We start from the raw sequence: 26,170 nt of genomic DNA, 5'->3' as shown, positions 1-26,170 counted from the left end.
GAGAGGCGTCTTTCAGGAGATCTTGTCCTCCAAAGAAATAAGGGGTTGGTGTACATGACAATTGGATGACCACTTGGAGCTACAACTTTTCTGCTCTTGTAGATTATGTGGGTATTCCACAAAGGTGCAACTTGTTGCAGCTCTTTTTGTAGAAGAAAAATTCCAGTAAGAAAAAATATTAATTTAACGCCTCTTTTTTTGAGTCAATATGACATGTAGACATATACTGCTTTATGGACAATGGGGTGAGTGTGAGTGTCTTATTTCAGCCGCAGGCAAACAGTTTGGATCCTGGAATAAATATATTGCTGTGTCCAGAAACATGCTGCCAGTAATTTATATAGAGATTCCCAGTGCTCAGCAAAATTCTTTGTCGACATGATTACTGTAATAATGTTGACTGTGTGTGTGCTGTGTGAGGATGCCTGTTACTGGTCGAATCAGCTTCTTCCCACACTGAAAGTCATGTGGGAGTTACTGAGGTTATTGAATAAACCACAAACAAACAAACACAAATAAATGAATTCAACCAGTAAAGAAAACAAAAACAGTCCATTCTTTTCACACAACGTACTGAGATGTCTAACTGTAACTAGGGTGTATGGAGAAACGTGTAGAAAAAGAAAAAAGAGGCAGAAAGGTGGAGCAATTGAGAGAAACAATAACAGGAGATGACGGCATGGAGGAGAGATATATATAAAAGAGAGTCAGAGGATATAAGAGACGAGAACAAAAGGTGGAAGAGAGGGAGGTGAAAAGAAGAAAGAAGAAAAGAGTAGAAATATGGAGGAAGAGGTATGGGAAACAGTACAAAAAGGTGTGATAGAGGTAGGGAGCAGGGACACAAGAAAAAGGTGGTGAAGACGAAGATGAATGATGAAAGACGCAAGCAAGGGCGGACTGGGACAATAATTCAGGCTACATTCCATTCCACTCTTTTCACACAAAGTACCAGACCTCTAATTTTGTAGGATAACCCTGTTTGTTGATGTAATGGTTACCAGACTAGTAAACAAGTGGGCGGCGCAGTAACTCACTGCCCTCTGCCATCTTTCAATAACATCTTTGTCAAATGCCGTAAGAATCTCGCTCTCTTTTGAGAATAAGATATGATATTTCCAAGGGTTTTTACTTTGAAATTCTACATCAGCTTGTCCTGATATTGTTAGAGTGAGACTCTGAACTGTCATTTTGAAGGGAAATTAGAATGTGGAAACAGGCAGTTTCTCAATGACAATCTGTGATTTTGTTGCTTGAATTTAAGTTTTTCTTTATATAAAGTTTACTCACACAGTAGTAATGAGAAATCATATTTATTATTTACCATTACTTCATTCAGTTTTGTGTATTTTAATTAGTTAATTGATCAATTCATGCATTCACGGACTGAACAAATGTGACCATGTGTTTTGAAGTGGAGGCTGGTTTGACCGCAGTCCTGGACAGTGTGAGTGTCACTTCACTGACCTGGTCCCTTCCTGGCTAACATGTTGCTTATTTTGCTGTATTAAGCTGCATCTCAGGCAAGAGCTGCTCTCTTCTTAATTCTCTCCCTCTCTGCACCACCTTTTCTTTTCTTCTGACCAAGACCTTCTATTTGATACAATCAGAATAAGGTGCACAGCTGCTTCAATGATTTCAGATGGCGGAGTTGTGAAATCTCCAGCTGCTATGTGCGTCGTGGACAGACGTCACGTCCGACAGGATTACGTCGGTTGCCAGATACGTGGATTTAAAATGTGCATCACCTCATTCCTCTTTGCTATACCACTGTTTCCTTTAGGATTTTTTTTAGCAGCGGAAATAAATGTATAATAAAATCAATAGTGATGTAATTATTTTGACTATTTCACATCAATGCACTGAGGCTTGTGTGGTGAAAAACTCTGATTATAGCCTTTACTGTATTCTGACTGTACCCTAATATATATGTCTGCGCTTGCAGACACTTGGATGACACCACAGGAGAAGTATGGAGGCATGTTGTGTTTTTTTCTGTTGTTTTATTACGTCTGAAGAATCAGTCAGAATTGACTTCAATTGTATTGGATTCTGCTCTAACAAAACTTACCCCTGGGACTCCAGAAGTGTTTTGTGGACTCAAACACTTCACTCACCCCTCCATCGGCATAGTGGTGAGTAGATAATGGCAGAATTTTCCTTTTGCAGTAAACTACCCCTTCAATGGCCCAAGGCAACATCACTGTATTTTAATTGACATTGAGGTGAGCTTCACCAATCAGTAGTCTGCCCTAACATACAAATTGCACAAAAAGAGGTCGTAGGTCGCCTCTAGTGTAAGTTTTGAAGGGAATGGAACCACTTGTCTGAGGACGGTACGTCTGGAGAGCTGTGTGCAGTCACCAAGGCAAAGCAATGTTTTGCCGGTTTATGTTCTCTCAAAATCAATAAAGAATACAGAAGAAGATAGAACAGAGGAGCTCTGGAAAGTTTGACAGAGCTAACATTTGTGTCACAAAACTCAAACAAGTAACGAGTAATGTTACACATTACTTTTGCAGATGAATAACTAGAAAAGTAATGTAATGTGTATATAAAGATATATATATATATCTCTATATACATTATATAGATATATACATATAGCAGTAATGGGCCACCATTGAATGCTGGATTCTTCGTCTTCAGTCATCTTGTGTGACTCAGTTGTCAGTGTCAATGTGCCGGACGAAGACAGATTTAGCTCAGAAGTGTTGGTTGACCATGTCAGTGAGCTTTACAAGAGATGCCATTGTTCTGAAACACGTCACTTCTTTCGATAGTACTGTTTCCTCATGAGAAGTCTCTACAGGTCTCACTTCATGACATGTGTCGAACAATTCTGCTGCTAAACCCGATGAAAGAAAAACCTGAAAATGCTTGAAAATTTGTACAGTTATTCTAGGTAATTCTTAGTCTGCCATCTATTAACCATCTTTTAAAAATCATACACTGTAAGGGAGGGCTACAGCAAAGGGCTACATTCATTATTTCATTCATGAATCAGCCGGATTGATTTAATATAAAACAGAACATTTGTGAAACTCTCACATTGCAGAATATTTTCATACCTGCAAATATTCATTCTTTCCTTAATAATAACTTACTCAGTAGTTAATTACTTAAAACTACTTACTCAAGTAACTGGTTATGAGGGTTGTCACTCACATTGTGTATCTGCGATAAAATGTTCCAATACTGCTGTTTTGAAATCAGGACATTAGAAACATTCCCACAGGACCTTTATTCATTCTGACATTTCTTTTATCAACGGATAATAATGAATGATACTTAAGCATCAAGCATTCATTCAGCCACACAGAAGGGTCAAGGTAGGACAGGTGTGTCAAGTTGAATTATCTTTATATAGGTGAATATATGCCAAGAAAGGTCATAGTTTATCATTAACGATGATGAAATTTCAGACCCTGGTGCCTCTTCTTCATGCAAGGTTTTAGAGTTCTTTTTTTCAATGCAATTCACTGTGTGTACTTAGTCACTTAAGTATATTAATCATCAGGAATGCCTCAGAGATTGACATCTGTTAATTAGAGGTGCTGTCATTGTGACCACTGTGCACAGCTTGTTTGAAAAGATATTTTCAAAGCTGTGGCCTTGGAGTCTGAAAAGGTGAGGCGGAGAACAAAAGGATGCAGAATACTACAGGATGTTGTGTTTGCGTTGATTCTGACCAGATTCAGCAGAAGTGAGTATAAAATGAGTTGAGTTTTTGATATGACAATGTGAATCGATGGCGAAGGGCACTGTCAGAGAACTGAAAGGCAGGGGTATTGTCGTGTTTAAGTTTACCTTGGTCTTTTTTTTTTTGCAAGGCGATGCTTGTGTGAGTGAGTCACAGAGTTTCTGAACGGCGGGCTGGGTTTATAAACCTCAGCCAAACATGAGTTTGGAGGCCACTTGTCTCTGCCGTCTGTCACGTATGCACATGCAGCGACGTCCATCAGCCTCAGCATCCTTACTTCTCTCCCCGGCGGGTACGGGAGCGCAGAGAAAGCTCTTCATCATGAGGTCCTTCGTCCTACTGCTCTTCACCCTGTTGTTGGTGTCCCATGGATCCTCGGCCATCATCACAGGGGTAAGTGGAAGCAAACAGGTAGATTCCTCACAGAGCAGAGGGAAGCTCTCGGCACGAGGGAAATATGCAGAACAAGTATATATGATTTTCTAACTCCTATTTTTAAAAGGAAATATTGATTGGTGTGCACTGCTTAATAATTTTGGTCTAAATGGGAAATATGAACAATTAATGTTATAAAGAATTAAGAATCAAGATTTGACAGCAAGGGCACCCTAATGTAAAGAGCTTTAATTTGTGTTTAAAATATATCAATATCTAAATCTTTAGATATCTTTTAAGAACTGGAAAATTATTCAACAAATTACCGTCTAAGGATTTGAATTTTAAGCTACTTTAAACGTTCAGCTAAGGAAAAAATACCTTCTACTGAAAATGTATAATTATACGGTGTTGTGTTTAACTATAATTGTAAATATATATGTAAAAGTAAAATAAAAGTGATTTCAGAATAGGCACACATACAGAGGGTTTTTAGGTTTTTAAGAGATTGGGATTTTAAATGCATGATGGACGACAAGAATATAAAGTAGCAAGTGCTGTGTTTACTGTAGTGACTGCAGTTTATCTGTAAATACACATCTATTTGTAACAACCAATATCTGAAGTTGCTAGGTTACTCTTTGAATGATCAGCCTTTTTCAAATCAGGATTTACGAGCGCACATCATGGCAATAACCTGCAAATAAAACACCATTCCTGTCACAACGCTGTGCCGCTGCGTTGCTGATGTGAATTGAGAGAAGAGCATGCAGCCATAAAACACAGGGAGATTTTCATCCTCATCTGTCACATGAAATCGCCTGTGTTCCTCTTCATCGTGCTCCCTTCATCTCATCCAAAGTGAGAGCTGTCACTCACAGTCTCATCCCAACGCTCAGAACTGTAAATCACCACCACTCCTGACGTGTTTTGTGGAGGGATGATATTACAAATGGTGTGATAACATTTAACCATGAGCGTTTTACACTCTTTAGGTAAAACCACTCACACAGGGCATGCAATACAACTCAGCATTTTCTCACCTAACTAAAAGGTCACTACCCTTTATCCGTGAACATAATGATAATCACATAATGTGTTTAATTACATAACATAACATTGTAAACATGTGAGCCTAATGTAATTGCATTCATAATTATTCTACTATGTTAATTTCTGATTAGACATAGAGCCAGGGACTCCAGTGACAATCATGTTTTATTTCCAAAGTCTTTTAAATCTAAAAACTGAAATCGTCCCATTATTTGAAATTAATATTATATGGATATAAGTTCACAATGAAAAACCTGAATAAAATGAATAGGAAAGCTTTTACATTAATTAATTATAAGCCTGAAGTTATTTTTTGCATGAGGACTTAAAAATTAAAAGTTACTACATGACTGCATGAGTCATTAATATGCATAAATAAATAATGTGACTGCATCTAAACCATCTGTGTGTGTGTGTGTGTGTGTGCAGGCCTGTGAGAAGGACTCTCAGTGTGGAGGAGGGATGTGTTGTGCTGTGAGTTTATGGATCAGCAGCCTGCGTATGTGCACGCCCATGGGACAGGAGGGAGATGACTGTCACCCCATGAGCCACAAGGTGAGATCTCTCCACCTCCGCCGTCTGACCTCTCTGTTCTCCACTCTCATCTGTGAAGTATCACGCCATCCATCTGATATCATGGTGGCGATGACGCAAGTTGTATGGTAAAGGGAACTGAGCCGAGACATGTTCTCCGTTGAAAAGAGAGCAGCAGAGAGGGTTTTGTAAATTGAACTGTCTTCCAAACTTATCCCCTGGACCCTCCCCTTCAAACTGACACAGGAGGCCAAATAAAAGTAAATGTCAAAGCAGCTGTTAATAAGGACTCTGCTGTCATTTGCGTCATCACTTTTCACTGCATCTATTAAACCTGATGTGCTTGAAGCATGTCTCATATCAGGGGTGTTTCCTTTTCTGCCTCCAGGTTCCTTTCTTTGGCAAAAGACTCCACCACACTTGCCCCTGTCTGCCCAACCTGTCCTGTATCACCTTAACGGAGGGCAGGTCCAAATGTCTCTCACCGTACCAGTATCCAGACTACTACCTCTGAGGACCAACACAGCAGTTACACTACTGTTTATAACCTGCACTGGAACTATTTTGTCTGCCTTTGAAAAGCATCTTTCCACTTTTTGATTTAGTTTGAATAAAGAGATATATTTAATAAGGCACATTCATTTTTGGTTCAAGTCAAGTTACATGATATATTTAAAGGAGAATACAGTTGATGATTGATGTACTCTTAAGTTTTCGAGCCAATTAAAAAGTTTTCCACGATTCCAACTTCATCATATACTACATTTTCTACCTTAACCTGTGTTCACACTGTACCACTTAGAATGTTGATTGGATTTATTTTATTGGATTTGGTTTGACTAATTCATCTTTTATGTCCATATTTCTTAAATATTTAGCCTTTTTGGATAAAACAGATACCTTACTGGGAATAATAAATCAAAGCACAAAAAAGTGGATTGTAGTGGAGAGGTAAGGTCACAAATTTGAAAACGTACAAATTGCATGACTGACCTGGATAGAATACTGGTTTTTGACTTGGTGTTCAGGACTTGATGGGTCTTCAGACAGATGACTTGAAAAGACTGCAAGACTGCAGAATAGTTACATTTTACTCTTGACATTTTTTTTTACATTTGCACACATGTGGAAACCTGACTAGCATCGGCCAACACACAATTAAAGGGGGCCAGTCCAAAAATACAAAAACTTGGATTTTTGGATTATATTGTGGATGATGATAGTGCTCAGTGGTATGCAAGGTCTTTCACATAACATGACATGCTGACTAAGATGTACAAATTGGGTTACAGTTTCATTATCCACTCATTACCACACAGCAGATGTGACAGTATTTTTTCATTCTTAAGTGCAAAGAACAAAAAGAAAAACTTGGAGAGCACTTTAATTGCTGTTAAAAGATGGGAGACGCATCTTTTCTCACCTTCACCTTGGCAGCAGGTCTTTTCAACACCAGGAAACAGCAAGACGTCTATGAAATTATTCACTGTTAGCCAATGACTCACAGCATTTGTTCAAGACTCCAGGGTATATTTGAATTCCTCTAATGTATGAAGCATTGAGTCGTATCAATCATACACTCAAGTAATGTATATTTGTCCTGGATGGCTCGATAGACGTGATATATAGAAGTTGATAGAGAAAGAAAGGGAACATACAGGGTTTATACTGGAAGCGTCATTATGACTTCAGACAGAATTAGGTCTGATTTATTTACAGGGGAATAACAAAGTAGAACGTCATGTGTTAAAATGAATTGATTAGTGATTCAAAGATCATGTCGGCTGTTACCTTGATTGCAGTTGAAACAATAAGACACTTAAGTTAATAGGTACATGCAGGGTTGGAAAGAGCACTGGACGTAATTGTACTCAAACAAAGTGCTGTTACTTAAAATAAACTTTACTTCAGTGGAATTTTAATTGGTTTAAAACTTTTTAAAGGGGGAGTCAAATACTGTATTTTGATAATAATGATAGAAAGTACTGAATTAAAGCACATATTTAGGCTCCAGACCTGTGCTGGTATTTCAGTGCATACATGCTGTCTATCTGTCATGCGCTCACCACTGCAGGTGTCTACACACTGGAAGTAGCAATATTAAACTATAAATAAAAATCATATAGTCTGCCATTTCAGGTGCAGCCAACAAACAAACCAAACCCTAACGCAGCTCTCTAAACCTTGAGCACTGCAACATCCTCCACAGTCTGCTTTCAGTGCCCCTGAATGGTGCTGCACGCCTCACTGATGGTAGAAGTGATGGTAGAGATCCCAGCTGAAGGATCCACTGTCAGTTTTTTTGTATTCAAGGTCTAACCAGACCCAGCAACCACCTGTTTGTCATGGCAGGTGTGTTTGATTTGGGACACTTGCCGTGGTCGCTGGGTGGTGAATCAAATCAAAATGTTATTCTCTGCTGCAGCTGCTGATTCCTCTCTTTCCATTTGTTGCATTCTCACACGACTGAACTTCATCGTGCAACTTTTGTTACCTCTGCCAAGGACGTTATGTTTTCACTCCTGTCTGTTTGTTGGTTATTTGGTATGTTTGTTTGTGTTAAAGCAAGATGACACAAAAAGTACTGGACTGATACCATGAAACTTGGTGTAAGGGTGAGGTATGGATCAGGGAAGAACCCGTTACATTTTGGTGTGGATCCAGATCAGAGGGTGGATCAAGGAATTCACTGATTTCCTAGGGAATATTTCATGTATCTTGATGAAAGAAATCAAGCTTATTTAGAGGACTGGTTTTGTGTGGAACTTGGTGCAGCTTGATTTAATTGTAGAGTAGTCTTGGGCCTTGACAAGTTATGCTCCTTACTGAGTTCTAGTTTTTACTCTGTGAAGATTTCCACTTTAAAATATAGGTAAAAAATACTTAGGTAAGAGATAAATTACTGATTATTGAAAAACAATACTCCAAAAGGTATAGGTAAATACTTTGTTTCAGTAACAAGAGAGAATACAGCTTGTTACTTCCACCTGTGTCATTATGTGAAAAAGGGCTATAAACGCTGTGAAATCTGATAAAATGACCACTTTAGTTTGAGCTGAAGTTTAAAAGGTAAAATATTGTGGAGTTAGAAAGAAGTGAGCTTGCCCTCAGTAGCCCGCTCTTCATTTCTAGTTATTATGAACCTGAATCTCAACTGTACTGTTGAATTGTGGGTAATGAATCCCAAACGGATTTTGGCAAGGAAGAGAAATGAGTGAAATATAAAATTATTTCTGCTTTTCTGCTTGATCAATTTTGACATTTTTATCCATTGTGAGTCTAAAAAAGTTAAAGCAGTGCAATAAATGAATGGATTTTTTTCTCTATTCGAGTTAATAACAGTTTGAAATTGTTGCATACCTGACTGAGTCTGCCCTCCTCATCACTGTAACTTCACTTTTTTCAATTTTTTTTGTTAAACATATTTAAAGCTATTTCCAGCTGTCCGAACTGTTTTGGGAAAACCCAGTGATGAGGTCATCATCGTGGCTCAGTGGACTGAAAGACTAAAAAGGTCAGGGAAAGAGTCAGCAGTGAAATCCCAGCAAAGTGAGTCACATTCTCCCAGCATCACAGCAGAGCCCACTTGCCCTGAAGACAACACGATGTACCAAAAATATACCCGACCTGCATCTGCGCTGCACGAGAACACGTGTGGGGGCGAGCGACTTCCTCCCTGCAGCCGAGGAGCCTCTGCAATTACACCGTGAGACCTCGGCGCGCTGGTAACCGAGCGCGGCCAGCTGTCAGGAACGAGGAAGCGTGTTGTGATGCTAATAGTTATGGATGCATCGAAGGGCAGACGGTGTGTGGAGGAGCTCGGGGTTGTATGGCGGATCAGAGGGGGCCGCACCTCAGGAAAACCTCACAGTCACTAAAGTGAACACAGAGAGATGTGCTCAGTCCTTAAACGCTGCAGTTTGGTGTGAACGAGGCCAACGTCAATGAATCCAGCGGCAGTTAGCTGTCACTAATGAGGGGGGAGGGGATTGGGGTTCGAGGAAGTCTCACTAGTAGTCAGGTGGGACAAAAACAGCTTATCAAAATAAATCTATATATTTGTTAAGTGCTTTGCAGAGATCCATGAATGTCACTCGTTTAAAGGAAAATTCACACCTTTAATCTTCACAATAGGCAAGTACGATTTACCTGGGCTCTCTGGCCACCTGTCACAATGTAACACTGATATACTGTTGTTCCACGAGGTATTATTAGCTCGGCATAAAAAAGCAATTTTTTCAGTGGTACTAAACATTGGTGGTAAAATGTCAGTGTTGGTGTCAGACTGTCAGAATCAAAGCAAACAAATGTGTCCTTTTAGATTCTTTGGCCTAGTCCAAAATCACTCACTAATCACTATGTAGTGCACTATATAGTGAGTTCGCCATTTTGTAGTGGTGTCCGAATGTTTAGTGAAGTGTTTTATACCCTATACAGCACCCTCATTGTTTCCCATATTGCAAAATGAAAAATAGTGTCCAACCGATGGTCACTGAGTGAGCACCATCTACCATCATGCCTTGTGCTTATGGCGGAGAGACGAGAGGAGGAGGGCAGAAGGAACAGCCCGACCCGTCTTATAAATGTAAATACAAGCAGCGAAGCACATCACAGCACAAACTGCGGGAAACAAGTTTATTTCTACATAAAAAGATGGTGAATCAACAGGTTTTTTTTAACAATAAAGTATTTAAACTAAGTGTATAATAAACTTTATTGTGGGATTCTCCACCGACGAAGTTATTGGTGTTGTACGTCATAATCCTGAGAAAATGACGTCATTACTGGCGAGAAAATACGCCGAGTAGTGTCAGAAAGCATTTCTTTCTTTACTGCTGAGTTAACTATATAGTTCTCTATATAGAACTCAATATATTGAAGTAGGGAATAGTGAGTAAGTTAGTGGTATGTCTTTTTTCAACCTAACATTCACCAACAGAATTCTACTGGCTAACCTGAGATCATGAGTCCAAGTCTGTGTCTTTAAATATTTGGAGTTTTTTTTCCTACTTTTTTAATCAGTTGAAGTTGCTACTTGTACGTTTTCTCTGCTCCAGAAAGTGGTTATTTGGGAAGAGCTTCAGCCATTGTTGCATTAACAAGACAAGAGGTTATCACTTCTTCAGGACAGACCTGAGGGCTCTGTGATTCGGTCTCATAATATGATGAGATTGGGCTAGATGTTAGCATGTAGAGGCAAAGAATTGATAGAAATTGGTCACACTGAATCCACTGATAATCAGTTGGTAATGCAAACATTATTTTCTCTATGAAGCTTTAGCAATTTCTTACACACATAGGTTCTTTAATTTTTTTCAATGTCTATTTCCCAACATGAAGGTCCAACGGCTGTTTCAAAGCATTCTTCACACTAAAGGATTAGAATCTTGGTATGGAAATATAAAATCAACAGTTTTTTTGTTTATTTAAATATATAAAAAAATATGGGAATCAACCTAAGTACCATACACATGCATATTTAAGTATTAAACCACCCTAACGATATTGAAATAGGTACTACTCCACTAGTACTGGGGTTCTCTCAGCTTCAGGGAAAGTCTGCATTACAACCTGGAGGTGCAGGGTTTTCTGAGGCAAGGAGAGTTTGATGAAAAATGCTATTCAACACATGACCTCAGTTTTCTTATAAATAGCGACAGGCTGGAAATTACTACACTAATACAAATATACCAGTGTCAGTTTTAATTTATCAGCCAATTTGTTTAAACCCCAGGTGCAACCCTCACTTTTTCACAACTCAAAACTTGTTAAATCCTTCTCAGGTGCAAGGAAGAAAAGCAGAGTAGCTACACAAGGCAGGAGGAGAAGTAAATTACACGATGATAACTGAGAGTGGAGTTTTCATATATAGACATAAAGCGTAATGCATGTAAGAGAGGAGATAAATCAAGCACAGAGCTCTTGTTCAAAACAGATGATAGAGTCCAAAACAACTCATCATCCATTTCTTTTTTATTTGCTAAGAAATACAAACGATGAAAACGTCCTTTCCAAAGCAACAGATTGTTAACATTCGTCCCAGCGTCCATAATCGTAGAAAAAACACAACTGACCCATGAGATGAATAAGACGGATAAGAAATAGCAAAATACCCTTTTTTAAAGTGAGGTTGAACAGATTTTTCAATAACACAAAGAAGTCGGAGAGATTATGAACTATACAACGTAGCTGCTTAATAAAACATAAGGAAAAAGGGGGATGGGGCTTTACATATTTACAAAGGTGACATTGTCCTGATTAAAAATATACTGAGATCTGTGTCTGTGTGGAACTGATGTGACAAGCAACCAGGTAGGTCGCAGAAGTCAAGGACATGGACTCCAGTCAGCGGACAAAATATGTTCTGTTGTGTTTCAGTCATCAGTTCTGCAGAAGGCAAACAACCTGCAGACAAGTGTGTTGGAATATAATAAAAAAATTATACAAATAAATAGTCAAAATGACATTCAGGTACAACAGTGGATAAAAACAGGTTGATATAAGTGTATATAGCGATAAATTAGGCAACCAATAATTAGGCTTATTTGTCATGTGGGCTATATTTGGAATGAATGTCACCCACAGTCCATGCAGAGGTGTAAAATAAAATAATGAAGCCCAGTTGGTGAGAGAAACAATAATGTTTTATCAGTCAGATCATGTTTAGGCAAACATTAAGTAAGAAATGAACACCATAGCGAGCTCGTTTAAAAATGTTTGGTAAACTCTGCCACGTGTAATACATGTGGCCTCAGCTTATAGTCCCAGTCTGCATGTGCACAGCAGTGTGTACATTCTGGATCAGGGTACCGGTGTGTGTTTGGAGGTTCAGATGACACAGTATGGCTCCATGGGAGTCTGTGTTCCCAGGCAGCAGGAGAAACAGGCTCGGAGCCTCACCCGGAGCTCCTTGTTGAACAGGAAGCTGATGATGGGGTTCGCTCCCGCCTGGGCGAAGCTCATCCACACCGCGGCGGACAGGTAGAGCTGCGGCACCGGAGCCCCCCGCCCGAATATCCTCAGGTAGCAGGCGCTGATGTACGGAGCCCACAGGACGAGGAAGGTCAGCGTGATCATGTAGAACATCTTCCCGAGGCGCTTCTCCATCTTAAACTCGTCCAGCACCAGCAGCCGCCTGTTCCCGGGGTGAGACGCCTGCCGGATGCCGACCAGCGTCGGCGGAGTGGGTCCGCGGCCGAAGCCGGCGATCCAGTTGGCGGCGGCCTGCCCGGTGGCGCCGGGGCCGTGGAAGGTCCAGTTCTGGCTGATGGCCGGCACCAGCTGGGCCGGCTTCATTTTGCGGTGGTCGTACACGAAGCACAGCATCTTGATGTAAACCACCTGGGTCGTGCCCACGATGACGAGCAGCATCAGCATGAAGCCCAGCGTGTCGTTCGCCTTCACGTAGCGGTGCTCGAAGATGCACTGCTCCTCCTCACGGATGAACTTGTAGGTGCCCACGTCGAACACCGGCGGGAACGCCATGGCCACGGAGAGGGTCCACACCATGCAGATCACCGCCACGCACGTACACAGGTTCATCCGCTTGGAGTAGAAGCGGTGGTGGGCGATCGCCATGTACCGGGTGACGCTGACGCAGAAGAGCAGGAAGGCGACGTGGAAGCAGAAGAGCACCGACATGAAGGCGACGATCTTGCAGCTGAGCGCGCTGTACGGCCACACGGAGCCGCCGCTGATCGAGGCCATCACGAAGGGGAAGCACACGGCGGAGCGGAGCACGTCCGCCAGGCACAGGTCCAGGAGGAAGTAGTACGGAGCCTTGTGCAGGGAGCTGTCCTTCAGCAGCAGCAGCGACAGGGACGCGTTGCCCAGCAGGCTGATGCCCATGATCAGACCCAGGGAGGCCAGCTTGACCGCAGGGGCCGCGGACGCATAGTTCTGTAAGGACGGGCTGCTCTCCCCAAACTCACTTGTGTTTGCCATCTGTGCAGCCTGGGAGCTGGTGCGTATTCCCACATGCATTCATCCACCAGCGGTACTATCCGGCCAGGGCTGAATGGAAACACAGCACGATCCAGAGAAACCAGTCAGGAGTAAAATCCTCTCAGACGCATCGGATCACATCAGTCTCGTTGAAGTGCGCTCATCCCCCTTGAAAAGAAACAAACAAAATAAAGCATTTAATGTTTCTTCTTCCTCTTCTTCCTGTCCTTCATCTCACAAGAGTCTGAAACCATCGCGGTGTGATGCTCCTCGCTCTGCAGGACCGGAGCCGCCTGGTCCAGGTTCACGCACCATCTCTGGAGCAGCACACATGAAAACACATCTCACTTTGCACCGATGGCGGAGCTCTGCCGTTCGTCTTGAGGAGCAGAAACGCAGACAGTGTGGTGCGGACGCATGGCGCACATTACGCGCTCGCAGCCTCGGCGACGACGGCCACGCACAGCCTCGGTTCCAGGCTGTGGAGCCCGCAGAGGCAGACGTTTGGTCAGAAGCTCGCTGAGGGTCTGTGGGGTGGATAACACATGGCACGGCAGCGTCTGCAGCCCAGGATGCGACGCACGTCCCACTGCATGTAGAGAGAGCAGGCCTGGGATCAGCCGGGGGGTCTGTCTCCATGCACACATCACATGCAAATACTGAGGTCCTCTAACAGTGCACTATATTTAATGTAGGCTATAAACCAATTAGTATTATTATTGTTATTATTGTCAGGCTTTATTACAATTCGAAGATCATGATGAGAAAAAAGAGTGAAACACGTTCTTTTTCATATGTAATATTTATGTTTATAGTGAAAGGTTTTTATTATTAAAATTGTATTGCCAGCCCCAGCCTTGGATAAATTAAGTTTATCTTATCTCATCTTTCCTTTCCTTTCCTTACCTTACCATATTCAAGATTCAAATATATTATACCAAAGATGAAGTGGTGCTTTGTGAAGATGCATACTTGAATGAATGAATGTTAATGAGGATATCTTGTTTGCTCATACTGGTGTGTGACCAAACTACTTTTCCTTCCAGGGAAAGGCTCTCCCACCCATGACCTGACTATTACCTTTGACAACTCTGTGGTAGCCCCCACCCAGACTGCTAGGAACCTGGATGTGACACTCAACAGTCAACTCTCCCTTACTGCCAACATTACTGCAACAACCTGCTTGTGTAGATACATGCTGCACAACATCAGGAGAATACATCCTCTTCTCACTCAGGAGGCGGCGCAAGTTCTGGTCCAGGCTCTGGTCATCTCATGCCTAGACTATTGCAACTCCCTCCTGACTGGTCTACCTGCTATTCAGTCTACTTAAATTCACTCACACTACTCCATTCCTCTGCTCCCTTCACTGGCTACCAGTGGCTGCCCGCATCCCTTTCAAAACATTAGTACTTGCGTACCGTGCTGCGAACGGATTGGGCCCAGCCTACATCCAGGACATGGTCAAACCTTACACCCCAGCCCGTTCACTCCGCTCTGCATCTGCCAATCGGCTTGCTGCTCCCTCACTGCGAGCTGAACACTCACGACTGTTTGCTGTCCCGGCAGAAAGTCTACATCTCTTCCGACTATACCTTGAATAACAAAACAAAAAAAGTGGCACTTATATGGCACTTACATTTAGCACTTTGTAGTTTGGCTTTCTTGAAGCAAATTGTACTTTCTTGATTCTTGTTCTGGGTTTGTACTCTCATGGTTGAATGCACTTATTGTAAGTCGCTTTGGATAAAAGCATCAGCTAAATGAAATGTAATGTAATGACATGATTTTGTTGTTTAGATTTTACATTTTGAATTGAAACCTTGATCACACACTTTATCCATTTTGGCTCTTGGGATTGGACGATAATGCAGTGACTCTTTTTGTTGAGGCCGTTGAAAAATAAGATGACTCACTTACAGACTATAGTAAACCACTGATCGATAAAGCAATTTAAAAAACGTATTGAGTCCTCAATATGAAATGCTTTGCTATGAGTCGCTCAAACCCTATGCAGTAGTTGTTTTTTTTAACAAAAGGGGAAAATTTTATGTTTTGACGGATGTAACACGTTTACTCATCATGCAGCTCACTGATGGGAGAGAACCACAGTGTGAATGCCACAGTTGGAGCTAACTGTGGGTTCAGCTGAGGTGACAGGTTGCATAATGCAGCAGCAGTGTGTCTGCAGAGAGCAGACAGAGTGGTGTCTGAGACAGTTCAGCAGAGGTTGGTCTGGAAGTTGGTTTTACAAAGACTGTAGATGATGACCTTTACAGAAATGACAGTGGATTTGACAAGTGGCTTGAAAACAGCTCTGCATAAGGAACATACACTCTTAAATAATCCAGAGGATGTCATATCAATATGTTAAAGACCTCTTGCTCTCAGCAGGACTTTAAAGTACAGTTTCCATTATGTGACAAGGCTGCACTTTCTGCTGCTGCTGCGGTGGTTCACCAGCACCCCCTGGAGCCTGCTGTATGCAGCATCATGAGCACAGACAAAAACCTACAAAACTGTCTCACAGACAAATATTGGCCTTTTAGGATAATTAATACCCATATATGGACCAGAAATGACCCACTTTGTTCCATAGTTCCCATTTTACATTCAGAGTGGGGCCTGGTTTTCATATATGACCCTGTGATCACTGGTCAGCTGATCCAATCAAGTCCAGAGCAATAATCAAAGATTAGCTGGAGGCTCAAGAGGTTACCACAAACAGTATAGATCCCAATAACACCAGTGGCTCATTCATATGGCTCCAACTGTCAAGTAGTTCAGCATTGATGTTAGACACATATTCTACATATTTGGGGTTTTATGGTGAGACAGTGTTGATATTTAAGACTGGTAATGATATGTTAATATCCTCGTAGTGAAACTATGATTTTATAAAAAAAATATTATCCTTGGGGACTAGTTTTGCTGATATATATTGATTACGTTTTTTATTTGTGACCTTTGAAACCCTTCTTGATATATTTATAATATAGAACAAATAATACACTAAGTTTCAGTCTGTACATTGCAACGCCTATTAATATTTGATATTTTCATACAGACAGATCTGCATAAGGGGGATTTCCCCACTGTCTTGTGCTTGCGAAGTAAGTATGTAACAGACAAGGGGGGCGTGAGACTGAAGATAGTGTAATAAGATGATGCCTCACTCCGGGGGAAAGAACGTGCACATTTCCAAGTCTGCATCAGGACCGGGCCACATTCATGATCAGTCCCCATTTAACATCTATAACCTGCTAGAGGCTCTAGCTCTCGACTGGTTAGGCTGCTCTCTCCTAATGGGGGCAGAAGATACAAAAGACACAATTGTGATGGAAGTTTGACCTGGTGAGACTTCTGAAATAAAGAGATTAGAGAATAATAGTCTTTTAAGTATACTTTATTCCTTGCAAGGAAGCTCAGACGATCATACAGCATGCGAAGAGCATTCTGCAGAGGGAATGACAAAGAAACAGTTGCAGGCGTGTGCTTTTTATGCAGATGCAGTGAAGAGATGTGTGTGTGTGAAGAGTTGAACTACGTGTGTGTGTGTGTGTGTGAACTATGTGTGTGTGTATGTATGTGAACTGTGTGTGTGAACTGAGTGAAAAGTAAAATCCCAGGAGATAAGATACAGACACATGCTGAAGGCCTCCTGGCCAAGCCAAGACCCAGACACAGGCTGAAGGCCTCTTCGAGGTCTTGGTGGGGGGAGACCAGCACAGTCTCAGATTTGTGGCCCTGATGTCATCTTGGCAGTTACACAAGCAGAGCTAATATATAGTGTTGTATAATGGTCAAATGTTCCATTACACAATCAATTCACTTGATACTTGTACTTTATACAATCTGAGTATCCTGTTCCCCCTCCTCTCCCTGTTTCTCCTGCAGATATGTATGAATGTATGTGTTTGTATGTGTGTATGTATGTATGTATGTATGTATGTATGTATGTATGTATGTATGTATGTATGTATGTATGTATGTATGTGAAGAGCAGTGCAAATGAACGTCAATATAAAAGTTGCTAAAGTTTAAGAGCAAAATAACAAATATAAAACGCCACACATTATATATGGTGATTTTTCTGCCTGGTAGTTCAACATATTTATTTGTATTTACAGTTCACTGATGGTTGATGTTTCAGTCTAGTTCCTCCCCCCCGACATTCAGTCAGAGTGAGACCTCTGCTCCTCTCCCCCCTCTCTGCTCTGTGGTCTGGACCAACCGCTGCGTCTCTCCACGGCGAAGCCGTGACGTCATCGGTCGGCAGGCGGAAGAGCGGTGTGTTTGTGTTTGTGTGATAAAATCCAACCGGCTGCTAAGCGTCGTCTCCAGCAGGTCGTCACCGGGACCGCGGTCACAGCCTCAGCTCGGTGCCAGGACTAATGGCGGTTCCCGGGGGGGAGACGGGTGTTGAGATGGACGGAGCGGCGCTGAGCGGACAGACGCTTTCCTCTCCCAGCGACATAGACATCGACGAGGAAGAGTTGGAGAATATCACGAAGAAACACCGAGAGGACGCTTCGCTGCCTCTGCACTCACCCTGGACCTTCTGGCTGGACAGGTACGGTCAATGTGCTCCAGCTCTGCGGGCTGTGGGAGCTCAGAGGCCGGGAGCAGCTGCAGTGGAGCGGGGGGCGTGTTAGTGAAGGCCACCGCTCACAACAGGCCTCCTGGAGCTAATGTCATGTAACTGTTTTTAACCGTTTATCACTGAGGCTGACACAGCAGAAAAGTTATTCCACTGAAGGCTGTGCGCTTATACAAGGTTATGTCATCGAGGTCACACAGAGGGAGATGTTCAGCAGGTCATCACTCAGATGTTCAAACAAGTCTCAGCAGGGGAGTTATTCCAGCTTCTGTAGAGAAAACAGCCTTTTGTCCGGGATCTGATCACAGACATTAAAAACATCCTGGCTGTGACGCTCTGCCTCCTCTCCTCTTTTATGAGATCACGGGATCCATTGGTTTAATATGTCATCCTTCACTGTGGAGCAAAGGTTTCCAAACTCAAGAAGACAGTGAGATTTGATTTGTCATCTTTTAAAGGAGAGACACCATTATGTCAAAGTGAGGAATCCATGGACCTTAGGACCCATTAAAACACGCAATCACGTTCAAGTATCTTATTACTGGATATTGTATGTGTAACAACTAGTTAATGCATTTTTACATTTAGTTTATTTGGGTTGTGGACATCTAGTTTGATAAAATACATTTTAAAATTACTCAGAACCACTTAGTTCAATTAATATCCAAGTCAACAGTGCAATTAATAATAAAACGAATATAGGTGTATTGAACACTAGTCTAGCACTAGTACTGGGACATTTACAACTGGTGTTTTTCATGTACGAATTATGAGCCTTTAAAAGTGCATGTTTACAAAGCCTTTTGTTGTCAAAATGAATAAAAACTGACAGTTAAAAGTAATGACTGTGATCCACCTGCCCCTAAACAACGCTGTCCATTAACTAGAATGCTTTTATAGCTTACTGACCTTGGTTTACGTACCATATGCACCATATAATCAATATAAATGTGAAGAAAGACGTGAAGAAGTACCAGAGGTATGATTCTTACAAAACAAGGACACCATACAGATATAACACCAATCAAAACACAGCAAATGTCAGGACATTTATACAACAATATGAAATAATAGGCTATTATAATATGTAAAATCACCAATATTAAAAACATTACTTCATACAGGGCATGGTTACACAGAGCAAACAAATCTAAGAAGGTGGGATTTGAAGGTGAGGAGAAAGTCAATGTCATAGATGGCTGGTGGGAGAGACGAGTAGAAAAACTGTTGAAATGAAACATTTAATGGTCTGGGTATTTTAGATTTAATTTTGAATGGGTAATCAGTCATCAGTCTATGGTGTGTATATGTGTGTTAGCAGTATACCCGTGTCTTCTGTATCTCCTGCATAAACAGTCTTCTCTTGTCATTCCAGGTCATTACCGGGCACGACGGCTGCACAATGTGAATCCAACCTGAAGAAGATCTACACAGTACAATCTGTTCAGGTGAGATGTGGCGTCGGCTTAAAGAGCTTCATCATCAGAAGAGCAAACAGATCAAGTGCATGACTCGGCAAAGCGTCAGACTCGCCTGAGTGATTAATGTGAGGAGGGATAAGCACTTCTTTGTTAGTTAACAGCTACAGTCGACACAAATGGTGGAAAAGTCAAACCATTACATCATCACATCATGGGACATTTGAATATAGATAGAGCCATATTACATCAGTGTTTTCTAGTGACAGCTGAGTCACTGAGCTGTTTGTTACAGTGCATATGTTACTGCTTATTGACACGATTGTCTGATGGCTGCAGGAAATGTTAAGAGAAAGTTCCTCTCATGTTTTCATGTAGACTTTCAGTTTGCAGACTAAAGTCAACTGAGCAGAAGATGTGTCCCATCTTACTCCAAAACAAAAGTAGGGACACCTGCTATGTGCAAATAAACCAACAGATGTTTCAATAGTAGGATGAACTTTAAAACAGCATTTGTGATGGTGTCTAGGTTTGTTTACAACACTGTCTCTGTAAACAAAGAAGTGAAACAGGCTTGTAGTTTCACTTTGAAGAAGGAGAAACACTTAAATGACATGTTTTGAACAGATGGTCACACTCTAACATTCAGTGCTTCAGTGATAGTGGAGTAAACAACAATATAACAACCTGGAAAAGACACAGACTGACAGTGTGACACAATTGTGTTGATGTTTGATTTATTGTTTTTTAAGTTTTATCATTGTGCCTTTTTTTTTTATTAGTTTCTTGGCACTTTCAATATATTGTTCATTATACAATATGGATGATTTAAATTGTATGAAGGAGGAAATATTCTAAGGCCAATATTACATTATTTTACACACATCGTTCTGAAGCAGTGTTACTTTAAAAGAGTTTGCTTTTTAAAGAGCTCTGACAAGTTGATGTTAAATTAAAAATGTGCTCTTTAGTATCTTATAATCCAAAAAGACAGAAAGCAATGTTTGTGTTGTGTTTAAAACAAGATACTAGATACTAAGCCTCATGTGTGTGTTCTTGTGTTTACAGTTGTTCTGGAGTGTATACAACAACATCCCTTCAGCCACAGCCTTGCCTCTGAGATGTAGCTATCACTTAATGCGCGGAGAACGGAGGCCACTGTGGTGAGATTGTTATTATTAGAATATTATATTTCTTTTCACTGGCTTGAACAGAGGGCAAATTATAAGTGTGGGGTCAGCTGGTATGAAATAACTAGAGATAGACTCTGTGGTCTGTGTGTGCTCCACATGTGCTCCACATGTTTCAGGGCAGTAATGGTTGGAAGAGGGAGCTTGTTTCTTCTATGAGTTCCTCAGGAGGTGTAAGGAGGCTCAACATGTTATCAGTTCGCCCCCAAATGATGCGTGTTCAGTGTGGCTGGCAGCTCATGTTCGGTGGTGTATCAGTACGTCTGTGCCCCACCAGTGATTGCAGCATACAGAAGGTGCTATTCCATTTTGCAGAATCGTTCTGTGGTCGTTTCTTTGGCTGAGCCGACTGTAGTGCATGTGCCAATGAGGGACAAACTCACCAAGTTGCCATCATGTGGTGCTTTGGTCATGTTTTTAGTGTCCTCTCGCAAAACCACACTAATGCTAATCTTGTCTGTGTCTCACCACTCCAACATTGTCTGTAGCAGGAGACCATGATAATTCTTGACATTTCTGAGTATCACAAAGTCTAAGAAAAATCGCCTACTTGATACATCAGAAACTTGGGCTCAGTTAATGTATTACACTTCTGGAATCTGTATCCTGGACCACAGGTCATCCAGTCCCATGAATTATGTCCATAATGATTTTGGTCTTTTTCGTTGCTGAGGAACAACAGCAGAGTCTGATAATTTGTGGCTGACTCTGAGCTTTTTTCTTACTCATTTTAGCTGCATTGCCTTTCCTAGCATTTTTGGAATTGGGCATGTTTAGCAGAGTGATGATTTGATTAAGTTAGATTTATTTTGTCTGTTAATTGAAGTAAGATCTCTAATGTAAAACTGATCCATCTGCACAGTTTCTAGTGTTTCTTTCTTCTTTTCTTCTACCAGGGAAGAAGAAAGCAATGCAAAAGGAGGAGTTTGGAAGATGAAAATACCAAAAGAAAGCACAGTAGGTGTCGTGCTTTGTTTAGCAAATTTTCACATAAAAACATAAAATGATATTAGAAACGAATGTTTCATCTTGTCTTTCTTCTTGTTTCAGTCGGCAGTTTGGAAAGAATTGTTACTTGCTACTATTGGGGAGCAGTTTGCAGATTACTGTGCCTCAGGTACACCCATTTGCTTTTTCTAAATATAGCCTTTGTGTTAATGTAATATTCATCTGCTGTTAACTTTGCTCCTCCTTTTGTCCTCGTGTTTCACAGATGATGAGGTGGTTGGGGTCAGTGTTAGTGTGCGAGATCGGGAAGACGTGGTACAAGTCTGGAATAAAGATGCGTCTCTTGCAAACGAAGCAAATATCTTGGGAAAAGTCCGTGAACTCCTCCCGAACACATCTTTTAGGCAGGTTTTTTATAAGTGTAAGTATGCTTATCTCTTTCACTTCTATTTATTCTACATGTGGATTCAAAAACAGAAGTGAGTTTAAGCTTGGCATATGCTTTGTCAGAAGCATTGCCTGTCATGATACAAGAGGGTAGCAAAACTAGTTTCAACCAGAGCATGTAAGAATTTCCGAGCACGATTTACAGCGGGGGTGGGGAACCTCTGGGCCTGCGAGAGTATTTGATCCGGCACATGATACAATTAATTAATACAGAAAGGAAACTTGGACAAAAAGTTCTAATGAAGCAAATAATTTATTCCTGTTAGAAGAAAATGACACAAAACAAAAGGCTAACATTTCCTCAAGGGTGTGCCCTTCTGGCTGTATGTCTGTCAGGTCACTCAAGGTGGATGAAAAGCGCACGTAGCTGTTACTTGTCATGGCTTTTGGCGACTGTCAGGAAAATAAAAGTACATGTGAAATGTCGCACTTTTTTGTAAAAGAGAAGCCAGTGTGCCTAGTTTGTGGGGACGTGCTCACAGTGATGAAATAGGACAATCTCACGCCATCACAGCTGGAAACATGCAACATGCTAAGCTGGATGAGTTGTAAGGACAAATGTGTCTGGATGACAGGTATGACTTCCCAACAAGCAAACGACATTCTGACAGACAGTGTTACATAGGAAAGTTTTATAGTGAGCGAGCAAATAGCTAAGAAGCTAAAACGTCATTCTGTGTGGAGCCCATAATGCGATGGAGCCTTGTTGCTTCTGTGGAGCTGCTAATACTGCATTTTCCTACTCAAGAAGCCTGGTATCTGAATGTGCTGGCAAGTTTGCAAAACTCCTTCAGGCATTTGGAGAGGTATCAGGACATGAACAATAAACAAAAGGAACTAGGAATATTTGTTTTAATGTGGAACCAGCCTGACAACCAACAACACAAACTCGAAATACTGAGGACTTTCCCATTTTTAGGAAACGTGTACGGGAGTTTACAGTAATAAAAAGGTATGAGTGACCCAAACATCAAAAAGGTTCCCAACCCCTGATTTGAGGAGTTAAGATGGCTGTAAGCCAATCAGGTCTTACTGATGTTGAGAAAAAGGCAGCAAGGCAAATATGACAAATGTCATTACACTCCTTCATACCTGCTTCACATATCAGTCAAACAGGTTTGTCCTGTCACTGCCTCATCAATATAAAGTGCCAAAATAATACAAACTATAATATTTAACTCTGTGTACACCACAAGGAATACGGAGGATTTTCTTGAACTTTGCACCAGCCTCAGATTGTGTTTTTAACTTTCAATCCACAAATTGCATCTGGTATATTCCATTCATAATTCTGGATATATTACTTTTCACTTTCCGTGGTTCACGTAAAAAATGTGTCCTGCATGTAAAATGATCCTTATTTATGCTGAACACATCAACGGTTTCACCTTTTATCACTTTGACTTTTTCAGCTCACATGGAACATCATGCCTTTGAGGGAGGACGCTCAAGACGTTAGAGTGTGACGCACTTTTTATTGTGTTTTTAAGCCTGAACTCTGTAACACTCATAAAGGCTCTGCCCACAACCTAATCTAGGATATTATTTTGCATTCAACAAGCAAATGTTATCAATATATTTTTATAACCTTTAACGACTGATGCCTTGTTTCATTTTCATTTGGGTCCTGAAGCTCTGAGCTCTTCAGACAATGTGTAAATCTCCCCCACAGTTCATTAGTACATGTTGGTTTTGACTCCCTCCTATACTGACCTGCACTGCAATGGTCCTGCTCTCTGTACAGGCCATTGACCTCACAACTAGGATCATGTATAGAGGTAACAGCTACATAACCTAGTATGTTTTTAACTGTTTTATTTAGTGCCAAAGCACTTTTTAGTGTCCCCGGCTGGAGTTTTCCACTTCTGAGGATTGCGTTTTCCCTTTATCTACGGTTATATGTCGGTGTAACATGTCAAATTATGTCAGAAAAAAAGATGTGGCAACGGTCATTGAGTCAGTGCAGCATGTTTCTTTAAAGTAAAGAACTTAAAAAAATGTAACACTGACCTCACATGATTGATCCTTTCTTTTCTGATAAAAATCAACTTTAACAGAGATAGTGCAAACATGTATTTTTCACATATTTTTCCAGATCTCTTTGCAAGTCATTTTATGTGACACTTCATCACCCAGTCTGAGACACAAAGTTGACACAAAGTTGACACAAAGTTGACACACAGTTACTATTACTTTATTACAGCGTAGGCTCCAGTAAACTGGAGGCCTCATGTTATTGTATGTCACACCACTTTTATAGTTCAACTTTGGACTGGTTGATGAGTTGGTTATAAGGGGATGACATTTCTTTGTAAACAGGATTTTTGTAGTGTTAAGGACAAAGTGAATAAAATGTAAATTAAAAGAAATGTTCTTATCGGTGTTTCTTCTTGCAAATTTGATCTGTTAAAGAACAGTGTTTCCATTCTGGAATGAAGGGGATGTGTTGATACCTCAGTGTATTTATTGTACAAGGTAAGACAGGAACAATGTAAAAGTCAGGTGTGTAGCAGTGGCTCTTAGGATGTAAGATGGGTTCTTATCTCCACCAAGGAGGTTGTGCTTTCATCAGCATTTGTTTGTCTGTTGGTTAGCAGCGTTTCATGAAAACTACAGTACGGTTTACCACAAAACTTGTTTGAAGGATGCTTATATGGCTCAGGAAGAACCCATTCAATTTTGGTGCAGATCAGTGTGTCAATAGATTTTGGCGTTTTCACCAGGGAATAATTAATGGATCTAAATGAAAAAAATCTGGTGTATGTAGAGGAATGATATCTGAGAGTTTGTACAATTTGCTGCATCTTGATTAAATTTAAGGGGAGTGTGGGACCTTGGTGGAGATATGAGCCTGAGATATGAGTGCCATTCTAGTTTGAAAAATAATTTCCAGACTTTCTCAAACTCACAAAGTTTCGATTTACTGTCAATAAGTCTCTTTCTTACTGCAGACACTTTGACATGTAGGAGGAAAAACACACATACACCAGAGGGGACTCAGAGATTTTAAAGATGGAGAAAAGAACATCCTGGATACGCCTGATTGTGTGGATCTGCTCCAGAATTAAATAGGTTCTTAGGTTTTAAATAGGTTTCATGGAAATCGGTTCAGTTGTTGTTTTGTGTGATCCTACAAACAAACAAATAACCAACAGACAAACCGCAATGCAAATATAACCTTGGTGAAGCTAAGTACCAAGCATGAGCTACCTTGGAAATTGTCACCTCAAAGCTATGTGGAAACTGTAAAGATTAGACGCAGATTAAAATAAAAACAGAATAAAAATTAGGAACAAAATATGCAGCATGATTTAATCTTTGCGTCATGTTGCTATCAGATAGAATAAGAATAAAGTAGAGCAAGGTGCTTCGTTAGTGTTCAAACAGTATTTCAAATGAAATATAGACCCCTACAATACATACCTCCACAGTTTCTTGAACACTTGATTCAAAAGTTCCTGTGTTTGGCACCAGATAGCCTCCATAAGAACAGTTTCACATGCCAAAGGAGCTCATTTTAGAGACCGTTAGACTGAAGACTTGATGGTCCCTGGTTTGTTTCTGGTTTTAGGCAGCCGATTAGCTGTGTTGTCAATATCATTGGGAAGAGATGCTAATGTTTTAGCAGTGCTATTAAGTTTTCTAAAATGTCTACCAAAAAGTTAGTGTTTGGGACCACATGGCCTCTATAACTCTGGTTGAATATGCCGACACAGTGTGTAGAATGTCCGGCTCCACCTTTTGGGCCCTTGTGGGTTTATATAAGGTATTCAATTTAAATCAGTTCTTGTGATATGACTCTTCATTTTATTGTTTGTTCTTTAAACAACATTAAATTAAGTAAAATAATAATTAGACAAATAAAATAAGATCCATAAAAGGAATAAAATCAAAGAACCTGCATTCTTTAATGAATTATCATGAGCAATACTTTTAATATTACATTAGTGATGTGATC

The 26,170-nt window shown here is 40.8% G+C and overlaps 3 protein-coding genes across 3 annotated transcripts; 2 read left to right on the top strand and 1 right to left on the bottom strand.

The window, feature by feature from the left end:
- Positions 1-3,901: 3,901 nt before the first annotated feature.
- Positions 3,902-6,179, top strand: prok2 (prokineticin 2). The gene is made up of 3 exons (XM_035152680.2): positions 3,902-4,096; positions 5,561-5,686; positions 6,054-6,179. The coding sequence occupies exons 1-3, from the start codon at positions 3,902-3,904 to the stop codon at positions 6,177-6,179; spliced, it is 447 nt and encodes a 148-aa protein (XP_035008571.2).
- A 5,406-nt stretch (positions 6,180-11,585) lies between these two features.
- On the bottom strand, positions 11,586-14,172 carry gpr27 (G protein-coupled receptor 27). Its single transcript, XM_035148930.2, has 2 exons — positions 13,958-14,172; positions 11,586-13,777 (listed from the first exon to the last, which is right to left on the bottom strand). Exon 2 carries the CDS (start codon positions 13,646-13,648, stop codon positions 12,494-12,496), a length of 1,155 nt encoding a protein of 384 aa, XP_035004821.1. The 5' UTR covers positions 13,649-13,777; positions 13,958-14,172; the 3' UTR covers positions 11,586-12,493.
- Positions 14,173-17,848: 3,676 nt separating this feature from the next.
- Positions 17,849-24,589, top strand: LOC118105261 (eukaryotic translation initiation factor 4E type 3). The gene is made up of 7 exons (XM_035152805.2): positions 17,849-18,182; positions 19,585-19,657; positions 20,696-20,790; positions 21,714-21,774; positions 21,868-21,934; positions 22,031-22,186; positions 23,625-24,589. The coding sequence occupies exons 1-7, from the start codon at positions 18,004-18,006 to the stop codon at positions 23,669-23,671; spliced, it is 678 nt and encodes a 225-aa protein (XP_035008696.1). The 5' UTR covers positions 17,849-18,003; the 3' UTR covers positions 23,672-24,589.
- The last annotated feature ends 1,581 nt before the right edge of the window (positions 24,590-26,170 follow it).

The sequence above is a fragment of the Hippoglossus stenolepis genome, chromosome 3 (genome assembly GCF_022539355.2).
Source record: "Hippoglossus stenolepis isolate QCI-W04-F060 chromosome 3, HSTE1.2, whole genome shotgun sequence".
NCBI classification, from domain to species: domain Eukaryota; kingdom Metazoa; phylum Chordata; class Actinopteri; order Pleuronectiformes; family Pleuronectidae; genus Hippoglossus; species Hippoglossus stenolepis.
The sequence above is the reverse complement of the archived record's forward strand: the minus strand, read 5'-3'. Positions and strand labels throughout refer to the sequence as shown.